The sequence below is a fragment of the Heloderma suspectum genome, chromosome 14 (assembly GCF_057233095.1).
Source record: "Heloderma suspectum isolate Gila_16-S chromosome 14, 16-S_ref, whole genome shotgun sequence".
In the NCBI taxonomy this organism is placed as follows: domain Eukaryota; kingdom Metazoa; phylum Chordata; class Lepidosauria; order Squamata; family Helodermatidae; genus Heloderma; species Heloderma suspectum.
In genome coordinates this window covers 19,211,871-19,226,329 of record NC_139471.1, presented here as the reverse complement: position 1 = coordinate 19,226,329, position 14,459 = coordinate 19,211,871, and the positions used below count along the sequence as shown (strand labels likewise).

General features: G+C 47.6%; 1 protein-coding gene across 1 annotated transcript in view; it reads left to right on the top strand.

Annotated features, from left to right (window-relative positions):
* Window positions 1-14,459, top strand: part of LOC146335737 (uncharacterized) — a 352,825-nt gene that overhangs the window by 276,023 nt on the left and 62,343 nt on the right. Inside the window, exons 39-42 of the mRNA XM_084820776.1 lie at window positions 661-714; window positions 4,156-4,209; window positions 12,656-12,712; window positions 14,242-14,295. Coding sequence (XP_084676902.1) covers window positions 661-714; window positions 4,156-4,209; window positions 12,656-12,712; window positions 14,242-14,295 — 219 coding nt within the window. The remainder of the gene's footprint in view (window positions 1-660; window positions 715-4,155; window positions 4,210-12,655; window positions 12,713-14,241; window positions 14,296-14,459) is intronic.

The window sequence follows — 14,459 nt, the reverse complement described above, 5'->3', positions numbered from 1 at the left end:
GAAAGAGGGGGCCAAGGGAATCGTGACAAAAAGACAGAATAGTTGCCCAATGCCTTTTGATTGGCTGGAGGCCCTCTGTGTGGAAGCACCCCTTGTCTCTGTGTGTGTGTGCATATGTGTGTGCATGAGTGACCTGGTTCACACAATCCCCGCAGCCCACCATGGCTTATTTACCACGGGTGCCATGTTGCCGATTCAAGCCCCCCCCCCCCCCGGCTTCTTGTGTCATCCGAACCCGACGACAGTGGCTTGCTGGGGTGCGTCACAAACCACTCCACAACCCTACAGCAGGCCATGGGTTCTGGGTGTTTTGTTAAGCCAACCTTGCCAGGTTCGGGAGACATGAAAAGCCGTGCCCGGCAAGGGCAATGATGTAAACCAGGTCAGCATGCAACTGGTACCCTCAGGGTGGTTAACAAGCCATCATGGCTTTTAGCCACCTTCGTGTTGTGCAGACCAGCCCTTTGTGTATGTGTATGTATTGGATGGTCACTCAAGGAGAGGGTTGGAGGGGAATCGGCAGTGGACCGAGAACAGAACACAAGCAGAGAGGGGTGAAAGTAGAGGAAGGATTTTCTCTGGTGGAAACACTGAACGAGTGACTTGACAGGTATGAAGCAGAAGGGGCTGAGCAAAGCTCACCTTCTCTTGTCCCCACAGGGTGCTCCGGGCCGGATGGGTGTCCAAGGAGAGCCTGGCTTGAAGGGCTATCAGGTAAGCCATTCTTTGGGGCAGCTGGTGTCGTGAGGCTGCCTTTTATCAGCCGGATTGTGGTGTGCCTTTTGGGGGGATTTGTGTTCGTGTTGGCCCTTCTTGTCAAAACGTTGGGCTTGCTGGGGTAGGAGCAGCTGCCCCATTTCTCCGCCATCTGCGTCTCCAGACCCATGCATGGGCTGGCAAGGAAGCCGTGATGAGGGATAGTAAGATGGTGGTACTGGCTGTGAGGCTCTGTGATGGACTACACAGAGTGCGTGCAGTATTTATTTATTTATTTATTTTCACTTATTGGTTTTACAGAATCGGTTTGGATACAGTACCAAATATTTATTTGTTATTTATTTGTTACCTTTATATCCTGCCTTTCCTCCAAGGAGCCCAAGGTGGCGTACATGATCCTCCTCTCCATTTTATCCTCACAACAACCCTGTGAGGTAGCTTAGGCCAAATGTCAGTGGCTGGTCCAAAGTCACCCAGTGAGCTTCATGGCCAAGTAGGGACTAGAAATCGGATCTCCTGAGTCCCAGTCCAACCCTCTAACCACTACACTGCACTGGCTCTGTAGCCTTGGTTGCTGTGGTTGATGACCTTTATCAGGAGGGAGACCGCGCTGTCCTCCTGACTCTTCTCGATCTCTCAGTCGCTTTCGACACCATTGACCGTGGTACCCCCTCGGGGCGGTTCTACAAATTAGGAGTTGGGGGCAAAACATTATGGTGGTTCTGGTCCTGTTTGCAGGGTTGTTACTAGGGAATAGAGTGGGCAGACTACGATTCTCTTGGCATTTACTTTGAGGGGTCTCTCGGGGTTCCATTCTGTCTCCCGTTCTGTATTAAACCATTGGGAGCATCCATCTGGAAACTGGGGGCACAGTGTTATCTCTCCATCCTCTCTCCACCTGAATCAGGAGAGGCTTTGCAAGTACTGGACCGGTGTCTGGAGGCATTGATGGGCTGAATGAGGGCCAAGAAACTGAAACTGAATCCTGACAAGGAGGAGGTTCTGTGGGTCAATGGCGCTCAGGTCCAGGAATTAGGGAGGCTAGGGATGGGTGAGCAAGTGACGTTTGGGATTGCTAGAATTCTCCGAACATCATCTGATTGCTTGTCTCGTGCCTGATTCCCATTTGCACTTATGATTGCTGCTGGCTCTGTGCGGAGGGAAATTTGCGCAGATCAAGCAGCAACCAAATGGGGGATTTGTGCAAGTCTCTCTAAATTTGCACAAATTTCTTCCATAGACTAAAGTTGGTCTGATTCATTCTGCTGAGGAAATTTGTGCAAATCTGGAACTGGGAATTGGGAACAAGATGAACCCAAGCATGTGTTTGACAATTTGCAAATATTTTCAGCAGACACGTGCTCACGTTCGGAGCTTCTAACTGGGCATGCTCTCATGTTTTGCGAGCAAAAATGAAATTTTCATACATCCCTAAGGGAGGTAGATGACTCTGAATGGGGTGGCACTCCCGCTGAAGGGACAGGTGTGTTGCTTGGAGGTGCTCCTTGATTCCGAACTGTCTCAAGAGGCCCAAGTGGCTTCAGAAGCACCTATGCCAAGCGTTGGCTGGTTTGCCAGTGACAGCCGTTCCTGGATCAGGATAGCCTGGCCTCAGTAACCCATGTGCTCGGAACATCCCGGCTGGATTACAGCAAGCCTGGCAGCTACTCTCTGCACTTGTGGGGCCGAATTAGATTGACGTTAATTGCGTGAATGCACATCCTGAAAGCCCGAAGGCTGTCCATCCCTGGCATATAGTTTGCATGCGGGTTGTAGGTTCAATCCTGCGACCTGATTGAAGGATTTCAGGGAACAGGGCTGGGAGGGTTGGGGAGAAGCTGTACCCAAGAATGAGGAGAGCTGCTACCAGTCTGTGTAGGCCAGGAGTGTCAAACCTCCAGAAGGCCCAGAGGTTTCCCAGAAGGCCGTTCTGCTTTCCCTTGGCCACACTCCCTTTCCCTGCCACAGATCATTTGATGGTTTCCTGGCCTCCCCCGCCCCCCTTCTAAGAGGTTGAAATGGCTCTCCTAAGACATCGTTACTGGCAGTAAGCGCTATAAGCTAAACTATGCTGACATTTTTTATCTGTTTGCTCCACCCCTTTTGACTTTGACCCCACCCTCTTTTGCCTTCAGCCCCACCCACCATTTGAATGTCCGACCCCCCGTCTCCGAGCTTCTCTGAAATAGAATTCCGCCTTTGAGTTGAAAGAGGTTCGATACCCCTGGTGTAGACAGTCGTGGGTGAGATGGATCAATGGTCTGTCAAACATGGAGGCTGGTGGCTCTGATTTCGTTCTGGGTTTCAGTCAGAACCAGCCAGAACTCTAAAGGAACTATCCAAGGTACTGAACCTATTTGGGGGGTTCAGCACCTTGGATAACTCCTGTAGTGTTCTGGCTGGGTCTGACTGAACTCCAGAATGGATTCATAGCTGTGCCAGAGATTGTGGAGAGGGAGACATTTTTCTCTCTCTCTCATAATACTAGGAGCCATCAGGGTCATCCCATGAAGCTGATCGGTGGGAGATTCAGGATAGATCAAAGGAAGGACTTCTTCACACAGTGCAGAGTTAATCTATGGAACTCACTACCACAAGACGTAGAAATGGCCACCAATTTGGATGGCTTTCAAAGGGGGTTGGACAAATTCCTGGAGGAGAAGGCTATCCATGGCTGCTAGTCCTGATGGCTATATGTTATCTCCAGTATCAGAGGTAGTATGCCTATGTACACCAGTTGCTGGGGAACATGGGTGGGAGGGTGCTGTTGCACTCGTGTCTTGCTTGTGGGTTCCTGGTTGTCAGCTGGTCGGCCACTGTGTGAACAGAATGCTGGACTAGATGGACTCTTGGAGTGATCCAGCAGAGCTTATGTTCTTATGAAATTGGAGCCACCAGCCTCCACTGTCTGATAATGTAAGTTTCATCAGATTTCAGGAGCAGTTGTTTAGAAAAGTGTAGATTTTGGGGCTACCTCAAGTTTTAAAGGCCTGGGGAGGAGGCCTTGGAGTGTCATTACCGCCTAGAGATCCTTTAGTAAGCCTGCCAAGTTTCAGGTGCGTCAGTTTCACGGTCTTGGCTCGTTCTCACTTCCAGACATGAGTGTCTTTTTCTTTCACCTCAAACAGGAAAGGTGTACATTTTCAAGCAGACTTTTCAAAGCATGAACCCCAAATGTGGACTTTCCTCCGTAGGCTTAATCATGGACATGTGGGCGGGGGGATGCACAGTTCTGGAAGTGTGCACTTGCGCAAGTCCGCACTTTCGAGCACGAATGCGAGCTTGGGACATGTTCACATTATTTGTGAACAGGAACAAAATTCTCATATATCCGTAGCCCAGGCTAGATGGACAAACCTGGTAGAAGATGGCTTCCCCTGAATCAATATCAAGAAGCCCATTCTAATGCACTGTTGTCCTCTTTCCTCTCCTGTGCAGGGGCACACAGGATCACCAGGCCCGATTGGACCACCTGGACCCAAAGGTGAAAAGGTAAATGGGCAGAATCTATGCTGAGTAGCAAAGTTTGAGAAAAGGAACTGGTGCCAACACTGAAGTAAAGCTTGGGGTAGATCTCTCTTAGGCTAAGTTTGAGAGAAGCCTGGACAAACTGTGTCGTTGTTCCTTTGTGAGCTAATTTCGGAAATTATGAGGTAGGGCTCAAAGTTAAGAATCATAGAATAGTAGGGTTGGAAGGGGCCTACAAGGCCATCGAGTCCAACCCCCTGCTTAATGCCCCACATTGAGGCATTGAAGCCCCACACCTCCTACCCTCTCCCTTTAAGAAACCGGTTATCATCCCACTCTGTGACTTAGGGTGCAAACCTGTGTATGTTTAGATAGAAAAAAAGGCCTACAACTCCCAGCATGCCCCAGCCAGCCATGCTGGTTGGGGCATGTTGGAATTTTTGGGACTTTTTTTCTGTCTAAACATGCATAGGATTGCAACTTTAGAGATAGATCCATCTATCAGTTTCGGTTTCTCTCATTTTCTCATTTTTCTAATCTTAAATTCCATTTGTCCCAAACGTTGAGGTTTTTAAAAAGTTCTTATCAACGTTTGTATACAGTTTTGTGCGCATTTCACCTAATACATGCATTCCTGAATCTGATTTCGCCGAGTATACACATTTTTTGCAAACGGTTTTCCCATTGTAATGCGTTTCTACTGCTATTGTCACTAAATTACACATTTTGTGTGCACTCTCCCCTAACGTATACATTTTGTATGCATTTTTTGATTGGAAAACTCCATTGAACAATTCAGAGAAGCGTGATTTTCGAAGGATAGCTGAGTTTCAGTTAATTTCGCATTAAAGTGTGAACCAAACTTATTTCTCTCCCCCACCCCCCATCCATACTGTGACTATGAAGGCCTCACCAGGCTCTGTATATTTTTAAAAACCTGTTCTCTGCATCTCTAAGAGATGGAAATTAATACTGCAACCCTGTGCTCTTTTTTGGGGAGCAAGTCCCATTGAACTCAAAATGACTTTCTTCCCAAGTAATTATGCAGATGATTGAGAGTGTTAAATTTCTCTGGCTGTTCAGTTCTGCTCCAGATTACAAAGTCCCAGTTTTTCTTCTTCCCTTGCCTCCCCATCTTCCCATGCTTAACTTACTAGATCAACATTTCACTAGGAAGAAGGTTCTTCCCAAACCAAATAATACAGTTGGCTTTAACTTTCCAAAGCCTGTTGCAGCAAAAAAACAATGAAGAGCTTTGTGACTCTCTGAAGAGTAATAGATTTATTTGTGGCCGAATCTTTTATGGACGAGAGTCCACTTCTTCAGCTGCATGAACTCCGCTGGCAGATATGCATGCACTACACACACAAAATGTAAACAGTGAGTCCGAAATGTCATAAAATGACACTGTTATGCAAACTGGGGACAACTGTGCTATCACCAATTACTGCTGTTGTGAATGCAAACATCACTAGCCCTTCTCCCTGATCTAGGGAGCAGGACTTTCTATTCTGCATATACTCCAAGAGGTATCATAATATGATTGGGACATGAACTGCATCGGGCTTCTATTAAGTCTAATATTCCACATAGTGTACATGATTATGACCCACACTCTGCTAATTCACAACTTGGAACGTTCATTCCAAGATTTGAAATGTAATTTGGCATTATTATCCAACCCAGCAGGCTTCATATAGCAGAATCCCTGACCATCTGTTAAAGATCTCAACTTGTTCATAAGAGGCAAGATCATCCAAGTATAATTCAGATATTATTAGTTCAGTCTGTGAGTTTGATGCTTACTTAGCCTGTTTTTCAAGAGCAGGTTCCTAATGTGAATTTGTCAGAGGGAGGTGGTGTGTGGACAGATGACAAATGTTAGTTGAAAGACCTATTGAGGCATTTTATATTATTTATTTATTTATTTGAAATATTTCTTGGCCGCCTTTCAGGGCAGAAGCCCTCCCCTGGTGGCGTACAACAATAAAATACATAAAAACAGTTAAAATATTAGAAGTGATAAAAACATAAAAGCAATAAAAGCCAACAATTAAAACAACCATTAAGACCAACAATAAAACCAACAAAGATGTTAACAGCAGCGGTAGCAGTCATATTAATAGAAGGCCCAGGTAAAATAATACGTTTTCAAGGCCTTCTTAAAAGTCTGCACTGATGGGGCATGGCAGACCTCCGACAGCAGCTTGTTCCAAAGATATGGGGCCGCTGCAGAGAAGACCCTCTCACGTGTGTTCAGCCACCTGACTGCTGTCACAGGTGAGCAAATGAGAAGGGCCTTTTTTTCTGAACTTAAAGTGTGGGCAGGCTGATATGGGTATAGGCGGTCCTTCAAGTAACTTGATCCCAAACCATTTAAGGCTTTAATGGTCAAAACCAGCACTTTGAATTGGAGAGAGAGTAGGGAAGCCTTTTGACATTGGTTTCTCTGTACAGTGGGCTGTGGTATCCCTGTGCATTGCAAAGGATTCTGGGGGCACAGCCTAGGGTGTTGTATCAAAGTGGATAGCAGAAAGGCACTGACACTTCTCACCGCATCATGCAAGCTGATTTGTTCCACCACCCACCAGAACTGATAAACCTCAGAGCCTACCGGGACAGCAACAATGATGTCATCATCAGTTGCTGTCTAAGCTGTGGACCGCACCAGCTCCTAATCACACAGGTAATCTTACACTAGAAAGCATGTCCTCAGGTCGCACAAGGTGAAAGGTATCCATAGCACAGCTAGATGGTACACTAGCACCATCCATCTCAGATGCTGTCAAAACAATGGCGTCCATGTTGGCATGGGTATGCGAGGCTATTTATATATTTATTATATGTATATCCCGCCTTTTTTCCTCCTTAAGGAACCCAAGGCAGCGTACATAATCCTCCTCCTCTCCATTTTATCCTCACAACAACAACCCTGTGAGTAGGGATGGCGGAGAATTCCGCCATGGACCCCAATGAGTCCGGAGTCTGTGGCGGAATGGAGCACTTACTTCTGAGTAGGGATGTACGAAAGTCACTTACCTGGTCTCGCAGCTTGCTTTGCATTGGGGGGGAGGCGCTTCGCTTCTCCCCCCAAAGTTCAGGCTGGGGGGGGGAGGCTTCCCGCCTCGCCTGGCCGAAATTCAGGCCGGGGAGAAGCGCCCCGTCTCCCCGGCCGCGAACTTCAAAAGAAAAGTAAAAAAAAAAAAAAGCCCCGTGATAGGCTACGTAACGATTAACGTAGCCTATCACGGCTAGATCTGCAAAGTCAGCCGTGATAGGCTACGTTAATCATTACGTAGCCTATCACAAGGGCGTTTTTTTTTTTAACTTTTCTTGTAATGGCGGCGGCGGCAGCCGGTCGAAAGACCAGCTGCCGCCCCCGCCCCTGACGAAGACCTGCCGAACTGCTGCCGGGACCCGCCGCCGGGAGCGACATTCGTGAAAGGTAAGTCCCATCCCGGGGGGGGGGCGGGGGGTGGTGGTGGAGAATTTCTCCCCGAACAACCTTCGGAGGACCGAATGCGTTGGCACTCGGCCCCCCGAAGTTTCTGGGAGAAATTCTCCTCCATCCCTACTTCTGAGTAGGGGTGGACGAAAGTCACTTACCTGTCCTCGAAGCTTGTTCGTGGTGGGGGGGAGGCGCTTCGCTGCTCCCCCCGTGAAGTTCAGGCCGGGGGGGGGAGGCTTCCCGCCTCGCCTGGCCGAAATTCAGGCTGGGGAGGAGGCGCCCCGCCTCGCCCGGCCGCGAACTCAAAAGTTTAAAAAAAAACAAAAACGCCCCCTGATAGGCTACGTGACGATTAACGTAGCCTATCACGGCTAGATCTGCAAAGTAAGCCGTGATAGGCTACGTTAATCGTCACGTAGCCTATCACGGGTGACTTTAAAAAAAAAAAAAAGCGCGTACGCAAATGGCGGCCCCCATAGGGAGCCACCATTCGCGTTCCTTATTTGGTCGCTGTAGTCTACGTAAATCTTGACGTAGACTACAGCTACCAAATAAGGAACGGGAATGGCGGCTCCCTATGGGGGCCGCCATTATCCGTACGCGCTTTTTTTTTTTTTAAAGTCTCCCGTGATAGGCTACGTGACAATTTACGTAGCCTATCATGGCTGACTTTGCAGATCTAGCCGTGATAGGCTACGTTAATCGTCACGTAGCCTATCACGGGGGCGTTTTTGTTTTTTTTTCTTTGATTGCAATGGTGGCGGTGGCAGCCGGTCGAAAGACCGGCTGCCGCTCCCGCCCCGGACGAACACCCGCCGAACCGCCGGCCGGACCCGCCACCGGGAGGGACATTCGGCAAAGGTAAGTCCCGTCCCGGGGGGGGGGTGCGGGGTGCGGGGGTGTGTGGAGAATTTCTCCCCGAAACTTGTTCGGGGGGCCGAACACGTTGGCGCTCGGCCCCCCGAAGTTTCGGGGAGAAATTCTCCGCCATCCCTACTTCTGAGGTTCAGTGCAGCAACTGCAAAAAGGCGTGTCGGCTAGGGATGGGCAAACGTGTGATGTTTAAGATAGCCAGGATTTGTTCCCACTTCCCATTCATATTTGCAATCGGTGCTCACTCTGGATGAACGGGAAATCTGCACAAATCAAGCAGAGATTGGACAGGGGATCTGCACAAATCTCCTGAAATGTGCGCAAATCTCCTCTAACTTGTGCAGATTTCCTACTTTATGCAAATGTCCTCCATAGACCAAAGCGGGGCTGATTCTGTCTACAGAGGAAATTTGTGCACTTTAGGAAATTTGCGCACATTAGGAAATTTGCGCAAATCTAAGTAGGAATCGGGAATGAAACGTATGTGAGCACGTGTTCGACAATTTGCGAATATTTTCAGCAGATACACATGCTCGCGCTCATGTCTGGTGCATCAAACAAGGCATGCTTGCATGTCTTGCAAGCAAACACGAAATTCTCACACATCCCTAACCTCGGCACATATGAGCTCCTCACAATTGGGACTCCTGTGCCATCATGTTGGGTATCTGCATGCCTCCAGCTGTGTGATGCAGGCATCCGTCTACAGACATTGCCTTGAACGCATGCATGCCAAAGGAGCAGGGCCACATGACCTTTGGGATAGTGCTGCATTTAGTATACATGTAAAGAAGGTCTAAAGAGGGCTCAGGTGGACAGCCAGCCCACCCCTCATCTGCATTAAGTAGCGAGTGAGTGTTTATTGCATTTTTATCCTACTGTTCCTCCCCCAACCTCATGCCCTCTGGATGTGTTGGACTGGAACTCCCACCATCCTCAGCTAGCACAGCCTATGGCTGGGGGATGCTGTGAGTTGTAGTCCCAAAGATCCAGAGGACACTTGGTTTGCATCTCTACATGGAACGGTAGGATAAAAGCATAATAATTGTTTCCCTGGCCACTTATTCTCACATCCAGACTGTGCGAAACAGGGACCGTCTCAAGAGTGCCTGGTAAATTGACATGGTTGAGTGAGGATTTGAACTCAGGTCTTCCCCCACTACTTTATCTACCACACGATGCTGACTTGCTATTCTTAGAGAAGAATGAAAGGAGTATTGTCAGGGGAAAATAAAAGGGAATCTGGGTCAGTTTTTTTTTAATAGGAACAAAATCTTCTGGTGAGTGAACATTGCCAAGGGAGCAGAGATTTTAATGGTGTGGTTGGACTGGCCTTCCCCAGGGCAATCCTTAGTCAGATGATCTCCATAACATTGGCATGCCGCTCCACAGTGCATCCCAGTCAATTATCCTTCTCTGCTTAGTACATTTACAGCTCCACAAAGTGGCCTGGCCGAGCCCAGGGCTGTCCAGCTGGAAGACTTTTCGAAATTACAAACCGATGCTTCCCGCCCCAGGAAGGCAGCCAAGAGTGGGAGGCCTTCGCTTGGCCTTGCATTTTCCACTTGCAGTCACAGCGTGTTTATTTTCTCGGCTTTCTTACTCTAGCTTTTTATTTTTAACTTTGCCTTTCGCCAAATGGGGAGTGAGCGCAGGGGCATTGAGAATGTGGGCTCCACATTGAGATGCCCCTATAAAACCCTACCATGAATTGAAGAGGGCAGACTCCCACCTCCCACTCCCCAGGCCCACACACACACACACACACACCTCCATTGCATCCTCTAGTTATGCATCTGGATTTCACTCCCTTTGGTGGTGTACAGACAGGGCTGGCATGAAAGGTGGGCATGGTGGGACACCTGCCAAGGGCCCACACCCCAGCAGGGGCCCACTGACCAGAACCCCCTGGAGCTTCTCCTCCTCTTCGCCATTGCAACCGGCTTGCTCCCCTGCCTCTCGCTGTGGCCCGGACAATGGCAGTGATGAGGAGGAGGAGGAGGAGATGCCATGGTATTCTTGTTCCCTGGCTTCCTGCCTGTCAAGCAAGCAAGTGGGAGCAATGGTGGGAAAGATGCAGAGGAGCAAGGGCTGCTGGTGACAATGGCGGTGAGAAGACAGACTCACTGAGGGAGGCGGCCCGTTGAGGAGGTCTTACCGAAGGGCCCTTTAAAACCCGGAGCTGGCACTGTGTACAGGTGGAACCCCAAACCGGAGTGGCCGTGTGTAGTTTCTCCTGCAGGATGAGGCCGGTTCTCCCTCTCCTCATCCACACCACCTTTGCCCTCCCAGAAGATGCCTTTGCTTTCTTTTCCAGTGCAGAGACCATCTTTCATTTTGTTCCCCCCGCCCCATCCGTCCAGTGGGCTGTCTGCTTTTTGGTCCTGCTTCAAGCAGCATATGTCCATTTCATGCATTTAAAGGTTTATTTGGCGCCTTCTTTTTAGAAGAAGAAAAATCTAATTCAGTGTTACCTTTTTGCCTTGTTTTTTGTATGCCAGCTTGGGAGGGCTTTGCCCTGAAAGGCAACATATAAATATTGAAATGAAATAAAATAAACTGGCAGAACCAGTTTTCTCTGACGGCGATCATGGAGAGCAGATTGTCTGACACACATGCTGTGGGTTCAGTACTGGAGTGCCCCCACTCCTTGTTTTTAGGTACATCCTATGCATGCTTTTAAAAGCCCCAATGGATGAACTGGGGAGGGATTTGCAATGGCTGGCAATTTTGCCTCTTGTGTACATTTTCTCCATGCTGCGAATGGGGACAGGTGGATGAAAATCTCTCCAAAAATCAGCTTGCTGCTTGTCTCTCTTCGATTTGCGCTTGCGTTTGCACTCGCTGTTTGTTTTGCGCAAATGGGAAAATTGTGCAGAATAGACAGCTATCGAATGTGAATGTTGCACAAACATTTCCCAAATTTGTACTAATTTCTAAAATTGCATACAGTTCCACCATAGACTAAAGTGTAGGTGATTTTAAATGTTTGCATTCTGAGAAAGTGCACATTTTGAGAAAGTTGGGCATTTTTCAAGTATTCATTTTGCAAACGTGAAGGCAAGTTCAGAAATTTGCAAACATTTTCAGAGAATCATAGAACAGTAGGGTTGGAAGGGGCCTATAAGACCATTGAGCCTAACCCCTGCTCAATGCAGGAATCCAAGTCAGAGCATCCCCGACAGATGGCTGTCCAGCCTCGTCTTGAATGCCTCCAGTGTGGGAGAGCCCACCACCGCCCTAGGGAATGGGTTCCATTGCTGTATTGCTCTAACAGTTAGGAATTTTGTCCTGATGTTCAGCCGGAATCTGGCTTCCTGTCACTTGAGCCCATGATTCCGTATCCTGCACTCTGGGATGATTGAGAACAGATCCTGGCCTTCCTCTCCGTGACAACCTTTCACGTCCTTGAAGAGTGCTATCCTATCTCCCCTCAGTCTTTTCTTGCACTCCTGTTTGTGTTCACGTTCAGTATTGTGAAAGGGGCACTTTTGAATGATTTCCCTTCTCCACCTTCTCGGCCTTGGCCATCCTCCCCCTGATTTCTGCCTGACTCCACCTGGATGTGTTGCTTGCCATAAGCGGTCCTTCCTAGTGAGGCATTCTGGGTGAGGTGGCCCTGGAGATTGCCTGTGCCATGGCAGCACAGCTGATATAGGGAGGATATAAATATTCTAAAATCAGTCTTCCCCCACTAGCTTCCCTTCAGATGTTTGGACTACAGTTCCCAGCATTCCCAACTATTAGCCACATTTCCAATTCCATAGTTTTTAAAGTAGTATGTTAATCTTTAATACAGGGGGATCCCCTCTTTTTTGTAAGCAGCTCTGGGTACTTATTGGGAGTAGAGGGCAATATAATTTTTATTGATTGAAGCATTTTTATCCCACTCCTCAGCCAAAATGTTTCCTGGAGCAGCTTACAAACAATCAAGAAGAAGATGGTCCTTGCCTGCAGGCTTACAGTCTAAAAAGAGACAACACAAAAGGAAAAAGGGATGGGGAGGGAAGAGGAAAAAGCAAGTAATATAAATACTGGATGATAACAGCAACAATGCTAATATTTGGAGGGGGGAGTGCATTTGTTCTTACCAAAATGACCCCTACTGTAAGCCATGGCCTGTTTTAATAGTGTTGCTTATGTTTGCAGGGAGAACAAGGTGATGATGGGAAGGTAGAAGGGCCTCCTGGACCACTTGGAGACAGAGTAAGCAACTTGTTCTTCCCAGTGTTAATTTATAAAATGAGACATCCCACAAATCAAGCTAAACCTCGTGTCCAAGGCTGGGTCTATATATGCAGCAGACTGAGGTCATCAGAGTGCTGAGGCGGTAAGATGGACTGTGTCACTGTGGACTACATGTAGGGCACCACGTTTTGGAATGCTTCCCTTGCATACATAAAACTCTCCGTAAGCAGAAAGCTAGCTCAACGGGGCGACGACTAGGCAAGAACCTTTCCTCCTGGTCTATTCTATTTTGTCAGGGTTGGCCCAAGGCTCTTCGTTGCCTGAGGCAGAGCAGCAGAAGGCGCGCGCACACACACACACGTCGAGGTACATCATATCCATGGTCAACTGAGTTATTTTTGGCATCTGAGGCAGCAAATCCCACCATCACCTCTCCCCCTCCCTGGCAGTAAAAATGCAATAATAATAATAAATCAATAGCTCACAATTTGCTACCTTTTTCTGACACTAAAAATCTGCTGCCTGAGGTGGCTCTCCCACTCTTCCTAATGGTAGGGCCGGCCCTGCTGTTTGTATTGTTGCAATCATTTATACTCCAATGTCCCTTGATGAGCCCAATGCAGCTAACAACATAAGCTCAAGCGAGGGACGTTGGAGTATAAATGTTTGCAACAAAACAAACAGCAGGGCCGGCCCTACCACTAGGAATGAAACTATTTTAAAAACAGTTTGGCAACCTTGAATACACTGGTGCTTCCGCATGGACCTGCACGTCATCTGCAGTCCACTTGGAGTAGATCTCCAAATGTATTGGCTCCCTCTCTATTGAGCTCTGTGCCCGTTGATGTCAGGCAGCCCCCAACAGTGTTTCATTTTCTATACCTGCTGAAGACATTTTTATTTAAAACCAGCCTTCCCTGATTGACCAGCCACTGTTTTATTGACATAATCTGATTACGCAATCATAATCTGATTACGCAATTTGATTACGCAATCCGATTACGCAATTACATAATCTGATTACGCAATTTTGATGATGATGATGATTCCCTTTTTATTGTTCACCACTCAGATATTTTATTGGATGTAGAGCAGTATATAAAACTTGTTAAAGAAAGAAAGAAATGAATAAATAAATCAGTCATGAAATACTAAAACAGCAGAGAGAGCAAGTAACAACCAGAAAGAACACTTTTCACTTGTGTTGGGAAGGAGAGGAGGAATGAGGCCAGCAGAGCCACCTTGGAGAGGAATTTCTGGTTGTATTGTTATACTGTGGTTTTAATGTTTTATATATTTTATATTGTTTTATTGTGTGCTCTTTGGTTTTAATTTTTGTGAACCGCCCAGAGAGCTTCGGCTGTTGGGCAGTATAGAAATGAAATGAATAAATGAATAAATAAATATTTCTAGTAACAAGAGGCCACCAATGAAAAGGCCCTGCTTCTGGTGATGTCCTCTAACATAGCCAGGACATGAAGCAGGGACTCAGAGGGTGAAGTTGCATTTCATGTCTCTCTTGCATTTTTCTTGTGCTCTTCTTCTAGGGTCCCGTTGGTGACAGAGGTGATCGTGGTGAGCCTGGAGACCCTGGTTATCCTGTGAGTCCTTCTCCAAATACCTGGTTAGGAAATTAACCATCTTGGGAAAAGTTATTTCCTCTGTGTAACGTTACGTGTCCCTGAGCTAATAGGCCTGCTGGCCTTTAAATTGCAGACTATGTCAGGGATGGGAAACATATGAGTTGAGGTGCCTTGATGGCTGG